This window comes from Triticum urartu, chromosome 2A (assembly GCF_056163025.1).
Source record: "Triticum urartu cultivar PI428250 chromosome 2A, HENAU_Tu73, whole genome shotgun sequence".
NCBI classification, from domain to species: domain Eukaryota; kingdom Viridiplantae; phylum Streptophyta; class Magnoliopsida; order Poales; family Poaceae; genus Triticum; species Triticum urartu.
Genome location: NC_141874.1, coordinates 204,383,799 through 204,405,649, shown reverse-complemented (window position 1 = coordinate 204,405,649; position 21,851 = coordinate 204,383,799). Strand labels below are relative to the sequence as shown.

The window sequence follows — 21,851 nt, the reverse complement described above, 5'->3', positions numbered from 1 at the left end:
AGTGCCACCCCTAGTTGGTTTTGGAGTATTGATGACAAATGTGGTTGCGGGACTAATGTATTTGTAAGGATTACATGATAACACGTGTAGAAGTCCCTCATTGATTCGGTTTACCTACCAGAGATGACCCCTAAAATGTATGAAGACAATGGTGGTTCGTGAAGACATTCACATTGAAGACAATGACGTGTGAAGACATTCACTCGAAGACTATGGAGTGCGAAGACATAGTTTCTTTCGTAGTTTCATTTTCTTCTTTCTTGAATCATAGGAACCACCATACTATTAAGTAGGGTCAAAGTGAACAAAGTCAGAAGACTGACGTGATGCTCAACCCAAAATCATATGTCTTCGAGTGAAGACGATGAGAGCAAATCTTATCCAGAGTTGGATGAGTTAGCTTTGCTTGTAGCCCAAGCCAAGTTGTTGCGTGTGTTTGAAATCCGACCATTGGGTACGTGTCAGTTCCTTAGTGACCCAGGGTCATTTCGGACATATCAGGTCGGGTTGCCTCCTGGCTATAAATAGCCCACCCCCTACACCATAAATTGGTGTCTGCTCAGAGCTAGTGCACGGCTTTTGTCGTTTAAGAGAAACCCACCTCCGAAGCCTTTGAGAGAGAGAGAGATCCTTGCGAGGACAAAGCCCAAAACACCCAGAGACAAAGCGTGTTAGGAATCACTGAAGTCTTTCTATCCGCGTGACTTGAAGACTTGTTACACTTGAGGACTATGTATCCTCTAGCCGGTTAGGCGTCACGTTCTGAGGATCCAAGAGTCACTGTGGATCGCCGGTGAATGGAGTCTGAAGGTTTGGAAGTCTACCTTGAAGACTTACCAGAGTGATTGGGCGAGGACTGGGTGTCCTTAGCTCAAGGGGAATAAGGTGAAGATGTGGTCTTTTGAGTTCAATCTCAGCTTGCCTAACCAGACATACAGTTGTCAGAGAAACTGGATCTGGTCTACCAAATCCTTGTCTTCACCAAGCTACTGGTTCTATCCCCCACCTCCTTTACATCTTCGTGAAGTCATTGCTTGTTTGCCTGATCAGTTTGACTTCATTGTGCGAAGACTATTACCTGTTTGGCTTCATACTGTCTTCCATTCTGATCTGTACTACCTAGCTACTATTAGTCTTCGTACTTTCATTTTATTGCTTACTTGCCTATGGCATGTCTAGTGTAGTTTATCTTCCGCTGCATATCATTTATGTTCCATTTGATTATTTGTCTTCAAAGACCTCATGTTTTGAAGACTTCCATAAAAATCGCCTATTCACCCCCTCTAGTCGATAACTAGCACTTCCAACACCAAATACAATGGTAATTGTATAGGTGTACTAATTCGACGAAAAGATAGTGATACAAGTGTAGTAATGATAGTAGATATTGATTTTTGTAATAGTAACAATAAAAAAACATCAAGGTAGCAAGTAACAAAAGCGAGTACAAATGATATTGCAATTCTTGAAAACAAGGCCTAGGGTCCGTACTTCCGCTAGTGCATTCTCTCAACATTGCTAATATAATTGGATCATATAACCATCCCTCAACGTGCGATGAAGAATCACTCCAAAGTTCTTATTTAGCGGAGAACATAAGAAGAAATTGTTTGTAGGGTACGAAACCACCTCAAAGCTATTCTTTCTGATCAATCTATCCTAGAGTTCGTACTAAAATAGCACACAGCTATTCTTTCCGATCGATCTATCCAAGAGTTCGTACTAAAATAACACCATATGATACACATCAACCAACTCTAATGTCACCTAGATACTCCAATGTCACTGCGAATATCCATGAGTTGATTATACGATATGCATCAAACAATTTTAGATTCATAATACTCAATCCAACACAAAGAACCTCAAAGAGTGCCTCAAGATTTCTACCGGAGAAACAAAGACGAGAACGTGCATCAACCCCTATGCATAGATTACCCCAATGTCACCTCGGGAATCCGCGAGTTGAGTGCCAAAACACATATCAAGTGAACCAATATGATACCCCATTGTCACCAAGGGTATTCATAGCAAGACATACATCAAGTGCTCTCAAATCCATAAAAGTACTCAATCCAATAAAACAAAATCTCAAAAGGAAAACTCAATTCACAACAAGATAGGGAGGGGAAAACACCATATGATCCAACTATATTAACAAAGCCCGCGATACATCAAAATTGTGACATCTCAAGAGCACGAGAGAGAGAGGCAGATTAAACACATAGCTACTGGTACAAACCCTCAGCCCCGAGGGTGGACTACTCCCTCCTCATCATGGTGGCCGCCGGGATGATAAAGATGGCCACCAGTGATGATTTCCCCCTTCGGCAGGGTGCCGGAACATGGTCTAGATTGGTTTTTCGTGGCTATAGAGGCTTGCGGCGGTGGAACTTTTGATCTAGGATTATTTCTGATGGTTTCTCTATTTATAGGATTTTTTGGCGTCGGTTTCACGTGAAGATGGGTCTCGAGGTGAGCACAACCCACCGGGGCAAGCCAGGCCCCTCTGGTGCGCCGTGGTGGGTTGTGCCCTCCTAGTGGCTCTTCTAGCCCTCCCACGAAGCTTCGGGGGTCTCTTTTGTTTCAAAAAAAATCGTAAAAAAGTTTCAGCTCATTTGGAGAACTTTCATTTCCGCACAAAAAACAACACCATGGTAGTTGTGCTGAAAACAATGTCAGTCTGTGTTAGTTCCATGCAAATCATACCAAAACCATATAAAATTGTTGTAAACATGACATGAATACTTCATAAATTATAGATACGTTGGAGACGTATCACACCACTACCGTCACATGTTTTATTATAGCGTCAAAATGTGCATGGTTGATTTGGTAGGCCAATTTGAATTTGAGTTAGAGAAAATTTGAAATTTAAATTGCCATCACAACTTTTATTATATTAACAATGAGACTTCACATTCTCACAGTAGTGATCCATATATTAAAATGAGCATCGAAATGACATGTTATCAAGCATTAGAAATAATACATTAGAGAAGGCATCATGACGAACAGTAGTGCACCATCAGTGATTCATGGGTTGTGACACAGTCTCCTGTGAAGACAGCGATGACTTTCTTAAGAGATGACTAAGAATTCTCTCAATTTCTTGTTGCTTCTTTTCAAAGCCCTTGGGTTTTCTCTCCTGGCCCATCTTGATAACTTCTATTTCTAGTTGTTGTTTTATTTTGAGCTCTTCGATTTCCAACATCTGTGCAATAAGTAGGACATTCAGATTTCTGCAAATGTGGCAATTGCTTGTTTTGTGTCTGTCGCTTGTGCTTTAATCTTTGCTTCTAGCTCACAGATGCATTGTTTAGAGGATGAATCATGTGATGAGATGCCAAAAGCTTAAAAGTAACGTGACGATCGATGTATGCCACAGAATCGTTTTATTAATACTGCGTTGGAACTTAAGACTTCTTGGCTCAGATACCATATTGAATTCATGTTGCATCCAACTCATTCAAAAGTCCGAACTGTTAGAGGAAGGTGGGCAATATCTTTCAACACAAGAGAGTTGCTCTTACCTAGTCGTTTTACAAAACAACCCTCAGTTATCTTTCTGCCTGGATACATACGATGCGAGTTACCCAAAGTATGGAGCGCCAAAGTGCAAAATTCCCAACCCAGCCTATCAAACACTTCCCTCCCACAGGAAGCGCTACACAAACTTGGACCTGGAAAGCTTGAGGCGCCAGGCCCCGATCGATCAAGCGCACCTCCCTTCGGAGAGAGGCAGCAGCCGTCCATCTCCGGCGCCGGCTGGCTCGACCTCGGCCGCAGTCATGTCGAAGAAGAAGGCGGTGACGACGATGACGCTCAAGGACTTCCACGGCGGCTCCATCCCCTCCGAGCTCCCTCTCCCCTCCGCCCCTGGCGTGTAAGTTCCCCAAACCCTAACCCCACCGACGATCCCTCACCGTGCTGTAGCTGACGGACTGCTCCCGTTTTCGCAGCTCTGCACGACCGCCCGACCGCCCCACGGCCCCTCCGTCCGCCTCTTCGACTGCATCCGCGCGCCCGCGCACTCCCGCTGCTTCCTCCGCAGCGGCGGCGGCTGCCGCTGTCCCTTCCTTCCTCACCAACCCCTCCCGCATCGGCCGCCACTTCGATGAGGACGAGCGCACGCCCTTCGAGCTGGCCGCGCCTCGCCGACCTGCGCCGTCGCCCCCGTCGTTCCCCTCCGTGCCGGCGGTGGCCCCCGCTAGATCTGGACCGGGTAATGCCTGGGGTGCGAAGAGGGAGGTCGCTCCAGCCGCGCCGCCGGTTGTTCCTGCCGCCAGCAGCGGTCAGATCTGGTCGGCGACGCGCATCGCGCAGGCGAGCGCTGTGGAGAAGGTAATCTCCGGTAGGTGGCATTTGTCCAAGCCCTCCTCCCCGCCCGCCTCTGTGTCGGCACCAGTGCTGGAGACTCAGGTGGTCCCGCCTGAGATGGAGAGGTCAGGGTTGGTTGGAACGAGAGGGTTTGACACTGCCATCGAGAGGCCAAGGGCGTTGGCTGTGAGAGAGCTGGACGGTGCCATGGAGAGGCCAAGGTCAGTTGGATTAAGAGGGCTGGACGTTGCCATGGACAAGGGGGTGGAACCAGTGAGGCCTGCATCACATGAAGGCAGGGTTGGGGAAGGGAAAATCGGAGAGGTGCCAGAAAGGCCCAAGCTGAAGCTGCTTCCTCGTTCCAAGCCAATCGAATCCCCTGCACCATCACCTACCTATATGGAAGAGAAGCAGGTGACTATATCTGTTCTTTTTCTGAGTTTTATGCTGATCTTATTTCTCTACAAGATGGCCCTTTAACCTTGCTTGGTGACACCTTTCTTCCTAGCTGATCTGATTGCAAATTGAAATTGCATGCGTTGCATCAAGTAACATTATAGCAATATTAATAATTGATCAACATTGATTATTCAAGCGGAGTTTGCAAAAGCATATAGGAGATATCTTCATGCGAAGCTACAGATGATTGCATTATGTAGTTTTTCTTCTTATTAGCTATTTTGATATCATTGGATTCACTATGGTGGAAATTTAATCTTTTTCCGTGGTGGTTTAACAATTGTGTAGGTCCTTCCGGTCCCTGTGATAGCGAGTGTCATGCAGGTTGAGGTTGTTCATGAAGCGCGCCAGAATGTGATGGTAGCCAAAACGGGAGTGGCAGGGGCAGATGCTGAAAGCAGGGCAACAGTGGAGCGACCACGGCTGAATCTGAAACCTCGCTCTAATGGAGTGGGTCAGTCTGGTGAAAGTGCTGCAAAGGAGAGGTACACAGTGTTTAGCTTCTCATTTTGCTCTTGTGACTTCTCTATTTGCTTTGCAAGATATTCTTACATTTTTAACTTGATTGTTTGTTGCTTGCTGTAAATTGGCTCATATCTATTACATGTTATGTCATTGTTATATCATAAATACCATACACTTTATAACCTGCTCAAGTTTGTATTATATTCCATCTTGTACCAACACCATATTTACTATTCCTGTTAATTGATCTACAATTAAGTTCCAATATGCGCAACTTTGATGCAGAATTCGTCTGCTCTGTTTGTTTGCACTATGTGTATTCTAACTACAAATGGCTGGTAGGCAGATCAAAATAACACCCAATATACTGTAGGCCATGTCTCTCTTTTTACAGTTGGCATGTAGTTCATGCTTACCCAAAGAGCACAAGGCAGACACACCTGTCTTGCATTTCACAGAGAGTTAATATCATCAGCTAGTGCCGATCACCTTGGTGTCACTGTTTTTCTGTTTGACAACTACTACCTCTAGTTCCTTATTTCATCTGGAATGAGTGATCTTTAAACATTTTAATACCATGCAGAGGAGTTTATGTACAAAATCTTCAATTTATTGTAATGGTACATAGGAGTATCATAGTTCTGATTTGGATAGTAGGAACCACAAGGCCACCTGCTATGGAGAAGTATTTAATTTTTATGTTTGATGTATGGGTGTCTGTAATAGTAGAATGGTACCTTGGTGCTGTTTTCTGTTATTTGTTTACAACATCCCCATCCCTCATTTCTGAGAATGTTTAGAATAATTGTTTTGGCCCTATATACTGGTGCTGAATTTCTCAGCAACTCAATAAGTGAGCAATATGCATTTAACTGGTTTGATAAGAATCGTCTTCAATGCCTAGTTCATTTACCGGTAGAGAAGTATTTTGTCACTACCTTGCCGTAGTTTTGCAATCACTGTTACTGTTACTATCCTTGTTGTTTTTGTTGTATATAACTTATCTTGTTGTCCAATCTATTAGGCCATCCCTCTTTGGTGGTGCTCGCCCCCGGGAACAAGTATGTGCATCTGCTTTCTTACATCCACTCATGTGGTTTTAGTGGTGTGTTATTTTATGTTTATTTTTTCATTCTAACTGATTGTTCTTGTATGAAACCAGGTTCTCAGAGATCGTGGTGTGGATGCTTTGGCAAGTGACCTCGAGATCACCTCTCCAGTTGGCAGGTAGTTACATGTAGACACGGACCAATTTATATCTGTAGTATATTGGGTTGACATTATTACTAGCATTTTGCAGTCAAGGCATGTTTATTATTGTTGTTCATCTTGAATGTGTTATCTAGATTCTTCCTACTACCTTGCTATGATATATATTGTGTAATTTTGATTTGTTTTCTGGAAGCTGCCAATTTAGCTGTTGCCTGTACCTAGTTAACCTTGTGCTGCCACATCCAGACAATCATACTTGTCGGATTCCAGTGTATTATGCCAGTAAAACTTGTATAGTTGTGTTAAATTTAGGTTGGAAATTACATGTGGACTGTAGTATATGTTCCCACCATAGGGACAGTGCAGAAGTGCTGGAACAGCTATCTGCAATAGAGCGAAGAGGCATGGTTGTCTTGGTAGCCTACAGTTACAGAAATTCGTGAGGACTGCTAGACGGGCCTTCGCTCTTAAGATGGTAAAAGTTACAAATCGTATGCTGTTGACAACACTTCTCTTGACGCTGTTTCTATCAGGCCTGGATGTGCAACTTGCTTAGGCCTGGAAAGCTAGATTCGTTTTCTTTGAATGCATTTGAAGCTAGAAATCAGATTCTGTCGTATTCTTATACTGCTGTAATAAGTCATAAGGTTTATTTTGGAGTGTCAAGGAAAGATATTGATTATGTTTTTTTTTAGTTTTTACCCGGCTTATATGTTAATTTTCACTTTTCAGTAGCAACTTTACTTGTTATGCTTCTTTTTCCTAAGTAGTGGGGAATGTTCTTTTCTGTGGAGTTTAATTTTCTGCAAATATTAATATAGATATATGTCAAGTTGAAGATGTCACATTTACTAATAACCGGTGTGTCATCTAGGTCCAAAAATGAATTTGCAAAGGTCGAGCAGAAGGTTGAAGCTATGACCATTAACCCTTCAGGCGAAAAGGCTGAGAGTTTTGCAGTTGGTCACAGAGGCCCAAGGAATGCTGATAGGAAAGATTACAGGCGGGATACAGACAGGGCTGATGCATACAGGCCTACACGACGCGATGAGAGCAGGAAGGTTGCTAGAGATGTGGAAAAGCAGCCTGAACAACAACGCCCAGAGCCTGAAACCTGGCGTAAACCAGTGGAGCCACCAAAGCCTGAGGTTACTGCACCTCGGTTTGGGAAAGCAGCGACTGCCTTGGAGCTCGCCCAAGCCTTCTCCAAGTCCATGTCTGATACTGTGCCGCAGTCTCGCTTGACCAGTGTTCCTAGTCCAAGAGTTCCTCCGAGCCCAGGGGCTAGGGATCAGGTTGGCTTTTCAAGGCTCACTGACAACGGGGCATTGCACTCTGGATCTTCACAGCGAAAGATTAACGGTTACTGATCCTGTGGCGAACATACACTATGATCCCTAGATGACACGGTTCAAATGTCATGGCCATCCTGAAGCACACTCACTGCTTTACATTACAGCCTTGTTCAGTTGTTCCAGCATGGGGAAGTCGAATTGTGCGGTGCAGGAGGGGCGCTAGTCTCATTTTTTAGCAAACAAATGTTCCTCTTGTAAGTTGGTGGCCCATTTCGTCTCTTGATAACAGGAGATGAGAATTTATAAACTTTCTATTTGTCAGCCTGCTACCCGCCTGTGATATAAGCTGGGGAATAATTGCTACCCTTGTATTGGCATAGTTGGGCTTGCCGTGTATTGATTCTGGCGTGCTTGTTTTATGGTGTTGCCAGATTAGGGTGTTTACACCCTCTTACCAAAATGATTTCATTGCGATTTCATCAGCAAAGTTAATTATGAGTGAAGATTGTACGATTCTTTCATGATTTGCTTCTTTTATTTGCCCACTGTATCTTGCTGATCACAGGGATGAATGACCTGAATGTTGCAGAGTAGAGTTGGATTTCTCCGTCGTTTTCCGAAACTGGCTCGAAGTATTGCTTTTGTCGAACCCGGCCGACCAAATCATGCGGGATGACAAGAATTGTGAAGAAACGATCTAAACAGAGGCGCAACGCAAGTTGGATGGAAGCCGAAACAATAGACATAGATATTCACATGAGAAGCCAGCACTAGAAGGAATCACAGAAGCATCAGCTTTGGGAGCTCATATTGGGCACACAAACAGAGAGAGGGTTCATGGTCAGACCACCACGTTGCCACTTGCCGCTCCCATCACGGCACACCACCACAGCGAGGTCGCCTGAGCTCGCTCAGAAGAGGAACGCCGTGGGCGCGAACGCCGGCAGCACCGTGGGCGCCCCGAAGCGCCTGCAGGTAGAGAGACAATCATCTGGGTCAGTTTTAGTGACACAAGGATACCGAAATGCAGCACAGTCGTAACTTTACATGAAGCATTCAATTTCCGTGATTTTTGTACCGCTAAACTAGACCCCTCCCCTTGTGGAGGGCAAGTAGTGCTAGCAGCACGCATCAGGGTCACATGCTCACTTGACTGGCCAGTGCAGCTCGTGCTTTGACTAACGATAAAGCAAGACCACGTCTCCGTCCCACACATGCACCAACAATAGGGGTGGTGACTGCTGAGCTTGTCTACAGATCGATGGAGATTCCACTGGCACGGCAGGACACACGGTGGTCCATGCAGTTCCAGGTGTTCACAATTTTTTTTTCTGGTTGGATATAGCACTGCTCTTCTGCTGATGTATACCAGATAACAGTTTCAATCGAATCCTGACATAATTCCCGCTAGTATAACTTCTGATTCTTGACTTTGTTAGTGCAATTTTCTTCGAACAGATAAGATTTCGGACTGACAATATGTTTCGAACTAGATGCCGTGACGTGGAAGTGTGTGTGCCCGTACCGTACGTTCTGCACAGCCAGAAGAATAGCATGGCTTAATTCTGCACTCTCAAATCAACTGCTTGTGTAGGCTAGTTGACGATCGAAAAGCTGGACACAAGCTGCGGCGCCTGTGAACCCATTAACCATCCATCCCGAGTCAACTTTGTGCGAGTTGCAACAGAAATTAGGTGCCAAACAGCTGACCCACCAACTAACCCTTATCTCTACGTCCTGCTTCCAAGCAAGTAGATCATCAAGATCACGCTTTACAGCAAACCAAGCTCTTGACAAAACTGCTTACGATATGGACTATCGCCACACACGCTTATATATATAATTAGCAAAACTGATATAGTTATTACCTGTTAGAAGCAGCCATGGCCGACATAGGTTTCTGGTTGTTCATAAAATTTCACCAAAAATTTAGGATTTTTTTTTTATCATTTCAGTAAGTACTAGGATATTTACATTTTGGTCAAAATATCTCAGCAATGCATGGGTTCGATTGAGCCAAAGCCAAAATATAATTCATTCTTTATCAATTTTGTTCAAATGATTGGTTAAGAAGGATTGTAGTCGTTGCTAGGTGGTCTACGGATATGAATGTAGTAATATCTATTATTTTTTGTGTTCTTTGTACCGACACACTGTTTTGGTGAGTAGATTGGACGATTTTCTCAAAACAAGAAAATTTCTCAACGTTTGAAGTAAATTTAAAGCAAAAATTATACCATCTTGGTTAAACTGAAATCAGGAGCCTCGAAAAAAGAGCCCAAAGAACTGAAATGTTGGAAACTTACTCACGGCTAAAACAACTTTGAAATGTTTTGGAACCACGCCTTCAGGGCTTACCGACGGGTCCACCTGCAGCCGACCATGCAACGTCTGGTCTATCCAACGGCGTTCCAGCCTCGCTGGAGGAGCCTGGCCGCGCACGCAGAGGCTAACCCAAGGTCAACGCACCGCATCCGTCAGATGGTCACCCCCCTGCCTACCCAGCCGGATCCAACGGCTGTCGCCTACTACCGGCACGCGCGCAAACCCGACGCCTCACACACGTACGCACGCGGACACGGCACGGAACTGAACTCACCGGAAGTCGTCGTAGTCAGGCCGGAGCGCGCGAGGCGACGCCCTCGCCTTGGCCTTGGCCGCCGCCGGCTTCCCTTTCGCCTTGCCCTTGGCCTTTCCGGCGTCGGCCTTGGCGGCGGCCACCGCAGCGTCCTCGGAGATGGCGACCAGCGTCGGCTTCCACGACGACGATCCCGACGAGGGCCTCCGCCGCCGCTTCTCCGCAGCGGACACAGGCGCCGTCGCGTTCTCCAGCGCCACCGGAACCGGCTCCGGTGTCATCGCCGCTGACGATGTTCGGCGAGCGCGCCTCACGAACGCGAACAGCTTCATCGATCGATCTCTCCTATGCTGGCGCTATGAACGTGAGCTATTTCTTGCACCAGCTGCCACCACGGAGGCTTTCTCATGAGGCTCCGGCCGATGAGGCTTATTATATCCGTGTTGCAGGCTTGCACCACTTGTACTAGTTGCTAGTAACAGAAAAGACCAAACTAACCTTGTTCCTCGCGCGATTTATTCATATATTGTCTACTTTCGCCCGAGGAAAAAAGTTATATAAAAATAACAAACTACACTAGTTTTCCTTCTTAAAATAGCTAACCCCTTATGCCAAACTACACTAGTTGCAAACAAATTATAAGGGCAAGGGCACTTTGGTATTTTCTCTTAGCAACAAATACCAAAAAAGAAAAAACGCTAGTAGGTCGTTGTGCCGAATTTATCTAACTCAAGTGCGTTCCACATGCGCATCATACCAGCAGTTTGAATATTTTTATAATTAGTTCGAGACTATGGGTGGTACTGTGTGTTATATCTGATAAAGCCAACATAATGTAAAAGTGACAATATCTATCTATTAATTTGCTATTTCTTCACCCGGCATTTTTTAATAATTTACCATTTCCTTCTGAATTTTTCAAATGCGGTAAGTAAATATAGTTAGCTTGCGCTACTGGTCTATTCCAAATCGAGAAACAGCTAATTAAGTTCCCAACGAGGCCTTTAGTTCACCCGAAAAAAAAGAGAGGCCTTTAGTTCATAACGTGGTAACTTTGCACAAATTCATAACAAAATTAGATAGCTAGGAAAGAAATTCGGAGAAGTTATGATTATTATTTTCACTTTAGAAAGATTGACCTTGTGTGCTAACAATTCTGGTATGGAGCAGAAAATCCATAATTATATGAAAAATTAAGAGTTTTCACTTCAGATCGCAGCAATATATAAGCATCGTCTGGGCAAACAAATCAACATGTATGCATACCAGAAAGAAAGAAAAGGCCTCTACCTTTGTGTTTCACAGTTTCTCCACGGTCCTACTAAAGGTTAAAACTGATGGCTCACACTGATCACCAGACAGTGAGACACTAACCACCATGTCACCGCCTTGACTACTGGTTAGTGCCACAGCCGTTGGATCATGATCGATCTCGATCCGATTGCTGGCCATTCCAAGACTGTTTCTTCCCTGGCTAACGCTTTAATTAATAATGATTTCGCCGCGAGTTGGAAATGGGTGGTGTCATGACGTGCATCTCTTCAGCAAATTTTTCTTAATTATTGGAGTAGGTGATTTGGTGGCCCTGTTAGTCTTCCATTAGTCCGGTTCGTGTTGATAAGGGCATGAAAATGATCAGACCTGCACGTCACCTTGTGTATCGATCGACCTATCCATGCATGGTACTAGTAATTTCCATGGTTATCCTTTAATCTAGGTGCTACTACTATGTATACCATGATGTGACGCAAATTAAATGGATTCTTACGACGAGGTTTTGTACTTTCACATGGGCGGCTAAAAGCTCAGCCTGCTAATGTCGTTAAGTTGGAGTGGTGCCGGTGCGGCAGGGTCGTGTTCACATGATCCGAGCAAATCTTAGGCGTCTCTAATTGAACTTCTAACTTTTAATAGTTCCTCAATCACCTTCTCAAATCTGGGCTCCTTAAATTTGAAGAGTTGAGAAAACATGAATCTAACCAAACTCCTATACCTAAGGGGATGCAGGTGTGGATGCCTCCTATTGCGGAGACGCATACCCAGATGCTAGGCTAGGAGTAGATGAAGTGCCGTCATTCTTCCTGCCGTCGAAGGGGCATTGGGAGGCGACGCATGTGGGCCTATTGTAGCTAGCTTATTGTCACCCTATGTTACCTCTACTACATGATATTGTAGCTAGCTTATTTAAATTATGTGAATTAGAGGACAAATATTTTTTTAAATGTTTAGAAGAGTAGACACGTTTGTCGTTTGAGATGTATCATATATACAAATGATGATTGTAAGATACAAGTACTTCATTTAAAATAAGTACTTGTGGATGGGGTGGGGTGGGGTGGGGGAGGGGGGTTGCGGAGACAGCTCTTTTATTGGATTCATTTGTAGTGAACCTATACTATCATCCTTATATATGTCATTATTTTAAAATTGCTAGTGACTGGTTAATTTTTTTTGCTAGCCGTACCTACTGCATGCTAATTCTAGTTGACTCCACATAAACTCCTACGAGGACAATTCTAAATTTGTTCCTAACTCTACCACCATCGGACTGAAGCCTTGGAGTCGTGCCTCCTCCCGAGGAAGTAAGTCAAGTCCCCGAGATCGGTCATGGAGAACTCACGGTGAAGCTGGTCGGTGATGTGTTGGAGAAGCCCGGCGCTTGACGCGGTGAGGATGTCATCGACGTAGAGGAGCAAGTAGGCCATCTCAGAACCGCGCCGAAGCACGAACAGAGAAACATCACTCTGGGAAGCCATGAATCCTAGCCAATGAGCGTGATGAGCGAACCGCTGGTACCACGCGCAGGGCGCCTGCTTAAGTCCATAGAGGGACTTGTGGAGCAGGCAGACGTGGTGAGGACGCGTAGGGTCGATGAAGCCGGGTGGCTGCTCACAATGGACCACCTCGTCAAGATCGCCATGGAGGAAGACGTTCTTGATGTCCAGCTGATGAACCGGCCAAGCATGGGAGACGGCGATGCTGAGCACAACGCGGATCGTGGCCGGCTTGACGACGGGACTAAAAGTCCCATTGTAGTCAATACCAGGCTGCTACGAGAATCCATGGACCACCCACCTGGCCTTGTACCGAGCAGGAGCACCATCAACACCAAACTTGTGCTAGAAGATTGTAACGCCCTCGATGCGGCTATATCTCCTACGTGTCGAAGCACGACTTAGAGGCATAACCGCATTGAAAGCAATGTCGCAAGTAAGGTAATCTTCACAACAACCCATGTAAATAGATAATAGGGGAAAATGTACATAGTTGGCTTACACTCGCCACGTCACACAAATACATGAATAACATTACAATCATCCAATACACTCATGGTCCGACTACGGTACCAAAATAAAGATCAACCCCCACATGCGACAAAGTCCCCGATTGCCCCAACTGGGCACCACTACTGATCATATGGGAAAGACACATAGTAACGATGAGAGTCTTCATCGAACTCCCACTTGAGCTCAAGCGCATCGTCTGGAGCGGTATCATCGGTCCCTGCATCTGGTTTTGGAAGTAATCTGTGAGTCACGGGGACTCAGCAATCTCGCACCCTCGCGATCAAGACTATTTAAGCTTATAGGTAAAGGCAAGGTAATATGTGGAGCTGCAGCAAGCGACTAGCATATATGGTGGCTAACCTGTTCGCAAAAGAGAGCGAGAAGAGAAGGCAAAGCACGAACAAAGAACTATGATCAAGAAGTGATCCTAGAACAACCTACGTCAAGCATTACTCCAACACCGTGTTCACTTCCCAGACTCCACCGAGAAGAGACCATCATGGTAATACACGCGGTTGATTCATTTTAATTAAGTTAAGTTTCATGTTATCTACAACCGGACATTAACAAATTCCCATCTGCCCATAACCGCGAGCACGACTTTCGAAAGTTCAAATCCCTGTAGGGGAGTCCCAACTTAGCCAATCACAAGCTCTCACGGTCAACGAAGGATATTCCTTCTAGCGGGAAGACCCGATCAGGCTCGGAATCCCGGTTACAAGACATCCTCGACAATGGTAAAACTAAACCAGCAACACCGCCCGAATGTGCCGACAAATCCCGATAGGAGCTGCACATATCTCGTTCTCAGGGCACACCGGATTGTCCAAGGTTCCGGTAGGCCAGCCCAGAGTTGCCCCTGGTGGCCACCGACAGCTGACAGGTTGGACCAACACTCAGAGGAGCACTGGCCCGGGGGTTTAAATAAAGATGACCCTTGAGTCCGCAGAACCCAAGGGAAAAAGAGGCTAGGTGGAGAATGGTAAAACCAAAGTTGGGCATTGCTGGAAGAGTTTTATTCAAGGCGAACTGTCAAGGGGTTCCCATTATAACCCAACCGCGTAAGGAACGCAAAATCCGGGAACATAACACCGATATGACGGAAACTAGGGCGGCAAGAGTGTAACAAAACACTAGGCAAAAGGCCGAGCCTTCCACCCTTTACCAAGTATATAGGTGCATTAATATAACAAGATAATATAGTGATATCCCAACCATAAACAATGTTCCAACAAGGAACGATCTCCAATCTTCACCTGCAACTAGCAACGCTATAAGAGGGGCTGAGCAAAGCGGTAACATAGCCAATCAACGGTTTGCTAGGACATGGTGGGTTAGAGGTTTGACATGGCAATTTGGGAGGCATGATAAGAAAGTGGTAGGCATCGTATTATAGGCATAGCAAAAGAGCGAGCATCTAGCAAGCAAAGATAGAAGTGATTTCGAGGGTATGATCATCTTGCCTGCAAAGTTGTCAGAGTTGACTTGATCCTCGTAAGCAAACTCAACGGGCTCCTCGTTCACGAAATCATCTCCTGGCTCTACCCAAACAAGAACAACAAGCAAACGGAACACAATCAACCACATGCAATGCTCAAACAACATGATGCAAGTATGGTATGATATGCGGGATGCGGTATGTGATGCATATGCAAGATTTGACAAGGAATGATTGAACCTGGCCTCAACATGAAAATCCAAGAGTTCCACTGGAAAGGTGAGGTGATTTCGGTTGAAATCAATATAAAGATCACCGGAATCGGATGCACGGTTTGAAAATGGCAAGCAAAACAAATATGGCACCGGTCTGCGATAATCAGCAAGTAGCCATCTAAATGCATCAAGATAAATATGCTACAACACTCAAATATGACAACAAAATACATGGCAGGGATCCACTCATGATGCTTGACAAAATATGAACACTGAGCTACGGCTAATTCATCCATTAACAGGTTCAAACAAGCATGGCAAAAGTGCAAACGATAACAGGTTTCAAACTTAGTGAAAATTAACACAAGTCTGGAATTTAACATGAGGAAGCACACTTTAGAGCATGAAAAGTACATGCTACAGGAACTTAACATGGTAAAGCAAGGCATGGCATGAAGCTACTCAAAGCACTTAACAAAAGTCCCTTAGTGACCTTGAGCCAAAAGGGATCAGAAAATACAATTACAAGCATGTAAACATGGCAAAAACATAAACAGATTTCAGACTTAGTGAAAAACTGGAGCATGCAAATCAGGTTACGAGTAGGCATGTTTACAAGCTCGATGCACTCACTACAGAGCATGGCATGACAAACTAAGCATACACCCATCAAGAATACATGGCATAGAATCTAAGCATGGCAAGAACAACAACATAGCATGCACGGATCAATAGCAACATCCTCGGCAAAATTGCTAACAAGTCAACAATCTGCCAGGATTCACGATATAGCAAAAATAGAGCTCGATTGACTCAAGCTAGGGTGCTCCATAAATGCAAACAAAGACATGGATGGATAGAGCACCACAAGGTTAACAAACCATCCTTACTGATCATCCTCAAAAGAGGTACGGATCACTAGGAAACAACATGAACATATGGCATAACGACAAAATCAGGACAAGAACTTGGTGAAATTCTAAGTCCCTGAAATCAGCATTACCGATTACACTACTTTGCAAGCTTGTGCTAGTCACTACACATATCACAAAAATACATGGTAAGCACCTCTGCAAAAATGGCATGGCATATAACAAAACACATGTAGAGCTCAGGATCATATCATGCACACATTAATCATGGCAAAAATGACAAATAGCTATTTGATGAAACAGATCTACCAAATTTATCACATAGCCCTCTTCCAACAGCATTTCGGGCATCAAGATGTGCTCGAATGAAAATGATGCAATGAGATGAAATGATGTACTCGTTGAGATGAACATTTTGATATGATACACGCACAAATCGGAGCTACGGATGCAGAGATACAACATGATGAATATTGCAAAAAAATAAGGGGAGAGGGGGAAAGTCAACCCTAGTGGAATAGATCTCAGATCCGGCCTGATCTACTGTAGCAGCACTGTAGCTTGCGACCTCACCGGAGACAATGGACGCGGCGGCCGGAGGAGGAGGACGCCGGGGTGCGCCGGGGACGGAGAGGAGGACGGCGGCGTCGGGCGCCGGTGGCCGGGGCGGCGACCCGGGCGGCGGAGCGGCGGACGAGGCGCGGCGACTCCGGGCGACGATGGCGAGGCAGCGGAGCCAGCCGGCGAAGGGCGCCGGAGCTCGGCCGGACGAGGCGGCGGTGGTGGTCGTCACGGTGGCGGCGGCAGTCGGCTGCGAGCCGCGAGGAGGCGGGGAGGCGAGGTAGGTGGCGGCGGAGGCGCGGGCCTCGGGGGCTCTCCCCGGGCCGGAGTGGGCGCGGGTGGCGGCGCGCCACGTGGAGGGCGGCGATTGGCGGCGGCGGTATGTCCGACGGCCTGCAGACGTGTCCGCCCGCGCGGAGAGGAGCGGGGCTAGGGTTAGGGGGGTTTTGGATCCGGAATTTTCGGGGAAGACCTAGTTTTATAGGTAGGAGGAGCTAGGAGGCTCCAAATTGAGCACGGTTTGCGGCCACACGATCGTGATCGAACGCTCTAGATGATAGAAAGGTTTTTGGCCAAAATGGAAGGGTGTTGGGCTGCAACACGAACGAGGCCTTCTCGGTCCCTCGGTTAACCGTTGGAGTATCAAGCGAAGTCCAAATGGCACGAAACTTGACAGGCGGTCTACCAGTCGTAAACCAAGGCCGCCTGGCAAGTCTCATTCCAATCCGGAAATGTTTAATCCCCACACACGAATAGAGGTAGAAAGGACCACCGGAGGAGACAAGAGCGCCGGAATGCAAAACGGACAACGGGGAAAATGCTCGGATGCATGAAATGAACACATATGCAAATGCAATGCACATGATGACATGATATGAGATGCATGACAAAGACAAAAATGCACACGAGACAGAAACCCGAACCCGAGGAAAATAAAATAACTTAGGCTAGAAACGGCAAGAGTTGGGATACATATAAGGTAAATTACATCTAGGGTGTTACAAAGATCCACTTCCCTGAAACAATATTAGCATAAACCGGACGAGGAACAAGAGTCCAAGTGCGGTTCTGAATGATAGCATCGTACTCCTCGGACATGGTGGCACGCCAAAGAGGATCCCGGAGAGCAGATCAATAGGTTTTGGGAATAGGGGATATGGAAGAGTGTTCAGCCAAGAGGTTGAGTTTGTCAATCGGCTGAAAGATGCCCCGCTTGGCGCGAATGAGCATGGTGTGGGTGTTGGTGGTAGAAGCGGTGCTGCCGCGAGAGTGATGAGGAGGGGGAGGGGTGGCGGTGGTGGTGGAGAAGGTGACCGCCCGGGAGACGTAGACCGGGATGACATAGGTGAGGCGGGCGCAGTGGTGATCGACGTCGGGGCTGCAGGATCCGAGCCGTGCAAAGTGGGCTGGGCCGAGGAGGCCGACGCCATGCTGGGCTGGCCCGCCAGGGGTGCGACGACCGTGGGAGCCGGCTGCATGGCGGCCAGGTCTAGGAGAAAATCTAGATCGTCCAGAGACTGAGCGGTGCGAGTGGTGGCAAAGGGAAAGGTGTGTTCGTCAAAAATGACATGGAGGGAGATGATGATGCGGCGCAAAGATAAGTCTAGATACCTATATCCGCGATGCGAGGCAGGATAGCCAAGGAAAACGCATGTTGTGGAGCGAGGGGCGAGTTTATCAGGTGCTGTGGCGGACTGGTTTGGATAGCATAGACACCCGAAGACACGAAGGTCAGAGAAGGAGGGTGGCTATTGGTATAGGAGTGTATATGGGATCCGGAAATCTAAGGCTTGGCTGGGACGGCGGTTAAGCAAGAAGGTCGCAACGGCGAGAGCCTCGACCCAGTACGCGGGAGGCATGTAGGCCTGGAGCAGGAGGGTGCGGGTGATGTCATTTAGAGTGCGAAGAGCACGTTCGGCCTTGCCGTTTTGGGAGGAGGTGTACGACAGGACATGCAGAGGTGTATACCGTGGTGGGCAAGAAACTCGACGAAGGTGGAGTGAACAAACTCAGTACCATTGTCGGTTTGGAAGGACATGACAGGGAGGTTGAATTGTGTGCGTGCGTAATCTACAAAGTTGACGAGAGTATCGCATGTGTCGGATTTCCGGTGAAGTGGAAACCTCCACATAAAATGATAAAAATCATCAACAATGGCAAGATAATATTTGAAACCAGAATTACTAGCAACTGGTGATGTCCATAAATCACAATGAAGTAGTTGGAATGGAGTGACACAAACTGTGGATGATCTAGAAAATGGTAGACGCATGTGCTTGCCAAGTTGGCATTCATGACACACTTGAGTACTTTTATTACATGGAATAAGAAATTCTGAAGATAAATGTGACATAGAGTCACGACCTGGATGTCCTAAGCGACGATGCCATTGCTCCGATGCGGTGGTGGTGGTGATGAGTCCAAACGACAAGGTGGTGGTGTTGGTGTTGGTGAAGAACTCGTAGAGTGGTCCGGGGCTACTGCAGCGTATGATCTTGCGCCGAGTGTGCAGATCCTTAATAGAAAAACCACACGGGTCATATTCGACAGAAACATAATTATCGATGGTAAACTGACGAGTAGAAAGAAGATTTTTGATAATATCTGGAACAACGAGAACATTGTTGAGGTAGAAAGTGTGACTAGGTGTGCGGAGAGTGACGTGGCCGGTGACGGTGATGGGGAGAGGGACGCCATTACCAACGGTAACACGGAGAGAGGCAGGAGGATGGGAGGAAGTGGAGAGTATACCAGGGTCGGAGACCATGTGCGGGGTGGCTCCTGAATCCATGACCCATGCGGTCGGCACGGAGGAGCCGACGGCAGAGGGGCCGGCGGTGGCATTCAAGGCAGCGACAAGGGCGGAGCAGTCCCATGCAAGAGCCTGGACGGAGCCGGTGGGGTTGTAGGGCGCCGCGGGTGGAGGCGGATTGGTGCCCCAGGCCTGGTCGTGCAGGGGCGCCAGCTGGGTCGTGTAGGCGACTTGGCCTGGGGGCACCAGGTGGACTAGCGAGGCGACGACGCTGGAGTGGTGGACCGCGGGGCTGGCTCGAGGAGGCCAGCACCCCCGACAGGAGCAGCCGGGGCGCCGTAGGGACGCCAGGCGGGCTGCATGTGCTAAGCCTGGCCAGTGTAGGGGTTGAAGCAGATCCACGGGCTGGGCGCCGCGGCGGGGTAGGTGGTGTTGGAGTTGGTAGCGCCCCCGCCGACGTTCTTCTTCTTCTTATTCGACCAGCGGTCGCTGTTGCCGCCCGAGTTGCCGCCGGTGGAGGATCCGATGGTGTTGCCGTAGAGGGCGACTTGGGACGGCCCGGGGCCGCCTGGGGCGGTGTTGGCGAGATGGTTCTCACGCAGAAGCAAGATGGAGCGCGTCTGCAGGAAGGTGGGTCCCGGGACCTGCATCGTGACAAGAGTGGTGATGTTGGAGAAGTGGGGGTTGAGCCCCCGGAGGCAGGTGAGCACCAGGGTCTGGTTGGTCACGGGCTTCCCTACGTCCGTGAGCGCGTCGGAGAGGGCCTTCAGGCGGTGGCAGTAGGCGGTGATGGTGAGGTCACCTTGGACGATGGCTCGGAACTGCGCCTCGAGGTAGACGACGCGGGTGAGCTGATTGCCGAGGAAGAGGTCCTTGATTAGCGTGTAGGCCTCGTACGCGGTCTGATCTTGAGCCATGATGGTGTCGAGGATGTCCTCGCTGATGGAGCCGTAGATCTACGAGTGGACGACGTAGTCCTGGCGCTGCCACTCGGCTATGCGGGGGTCCGGCGGCGTGACGGCGGAGATGTGGTCGTTGAGTTTGTACTTGCCGAGGAGGACGGTGATGAGCATACGCCACTTGGCATAGTTGGACTTCTGCAGGTCGAGGACGACGGGGACATGCGTCTTCACGCTGGCGACGTGAACGGCCTGGGAGGCCGGCGACACAATGGATGGAACAAGGGTGCCGGAGGTCTGCGCCCCGAGCGCCGATGAGGTGGAGGCGAAGGTCGACATGGCGGTGGCCTGGGAAGGGAGGAGGAGCCGCGGCGGCGCCTAGGGTTTTTGGGTGGCGGCGGAAGCTAGGGTTGAGGAACGAACGCTGATACCATATAAACGTGAAACGGTTTGAGGGAAGACGCCTCTCAAGGGGTGATTGGCTCATATATTTATAGCAGGATTACAAGTCTTGGAGACCAAGTAAGAAACCCTATACGCGTATATGTACAACCGTATGCAAACGGAATACGCGAGGTTAGCTATACAAAGTTATACTTTAACAACGAGCATCACCGAGCCGCCACAGAACATCTGAACAAGCTTGATGTTGAAGCCTCCAGGTCGTGCGCTCGCGCCGCCGCACCGCCAGCTCGAGTGCCAAACGAATAGGGCGGCCACCGCCTCCAGCAGCATGCCATGTTTCCGCGCACTGTGCACCCGCACCAGCGTAGCCCTCTCGCGAGTGCCGAAGTGTTGGGGAGCGCAGTAATTTCAATAATTTTCCTACGCACACGCAAGATCATGGTGATGCATAGCAACAAGAAGAGAGTGTTGTCCATGTACCCTCGTAGACCGTAAGCGGAAACGTTATGACAACGCGGTTGATGTAGTTGTACATCTTCACGATCGACCGATCCTAGCACCGAAAGTACGACACCTCCGCGATCTGCACACGTTCGTCTTGGTGACGTCCCACGGACTCACGATCCAGCAGAGTGTCGAGGGAGAGCTTCGTCCGCACAATAGCGTGATGACGGTGATGATGATGCTACTAAAACAGGGCTTCGCCTAAGCACCACTACGATATGACCGAGGTGGATTGTGGTGGGGGGGGGCATCGCACACGGCTGGAAACAATCAACTTGTGTCCTAGGGTGCCCCCTGCCCCCGTATATAAAGGATCAAGGGGGCAGGCCGACCGGCCTTGGGGCGCGCCAAGGAGAGGGAGGAGTCCTCCTCCTACTAGGAGTAGGACTCCCCTTTTCCTAGTCCAACTAGGAAGAAGGAGAGGGAAGGAAAGAGAGGGAGAGAGGGAGGGAAAGAGGGGGCGCCGCCCCCTCCTTGTCCAATTCGGACTCCCAAGGGGGGGGGCGGCCAGCCCTATGGCCCCTCCTCTTGAGGGAGTCCTGGATTAGGGGGTCCTCGGACAGCCGGACTATATACTTTAGCCGGACTG

The 21,851-nt window shown here is 47.9% G+C and overlaps 2 protein-coding genes and 1 pseudogene across 2 annotated transcripts; 1 reads left to right on the top strand and 2 right to left on the bottom strand.

Moving 5' to 3' along the window:
• Window positions 1-3,659: 3,659 nt before the first annotated feature.
• Window positions 3,660-8,272, top strand: LOC147984553 (eukaryotic translation initiation factor-like protein). Its single transcript, XM_087543633.1, has 6 exons — window positions 3,660-3,886; window positions 3,963-4,734; window positions 5,068-5,264; window positions 6,269-6,305; window positions 6,407-6,471; window positions 7,331-8,272. The coding sequence occupies exons 1-6, from the start codon at window positions 3,792-3,794 to the stop codon at window positions 7,824-7,826; spliced, it is 1,662 nt and encodes a 553-aa protein (XP_087399759.1). The 5' UTR covers window positions 3,660-3,791; the 3' UTR covers window positions 7,827-8,272.
• Window positions 8,273-8,477: 205 nt separating this feature from the next.
• LOC147984552 (uncharacterized) lies at window positions 8,478-10,752 on the bottom strand. The gene is made up of 2 exons (XM_087543634.1): window positions 10,351-10,752; window positions 8,478-8,720 (listed from the first exon to the last, which is right to left on the bottom strand). Exons 1-2 carry the CDS (start codon window positions 10,659-10,661, stop codon window positions 8,663-8,665), a joined length of 369 nt encoding a protein of 122 aa, XP_087399760.1. The 5' UTR covers window positions 10,662-10,752; the 3' UTR covers window positions 8,478-8,662.
• Window positions 10,753-19,179: 8,427 nt separating this feature from the next.
• On the bottom strand, window positions 19,180-20,692 carry LOC147984551 (uncharacterized; annotated as a pseudogene).
• Between the last annotated feature and the right edge of the window lie 1,159 nt (window positions 20,693-21,851).

Bases quoted from the DNA above. Each gene is read 5' to 3' on its own strand.
- LOC147984552 (XM_087543634.1), bottom strand. From the start codon at position 10,661: ATGAAGCTGTTCGCGTTCGTGAGGCGCGCTCGCCGAACATCGTCAGCG. The intron at 8,721-10,350 runs GTGAGTTCAGTT...CTCTACCTGCAG, and splicing joins CCTGACTACGACGACTTCCG to GCGCTTCGGGGCGCCCACGG.
- LOC147984553 (XM_087543633.1), top strand. From the start codon at position 3,792: ATGTCGAAGAAGAAGGCGGTGACGACGATGACGCTCAAGGACTTCCAC. The intron at 4,735-5,067 runs GTGACTATATCT...ACAATTGTGTAG, and splicing joins CCTATATGGAAGAGAAGCAG to GTCCTTCCGGTCCCTGTGAT. The intron at 6,306-6,406 runs GTATGTGCATCT...GTATGAAACCAG, and splicing joins GTGCTCGCCCCCGGGAACAA to GTTCTCAGAGATCGTGGTGT.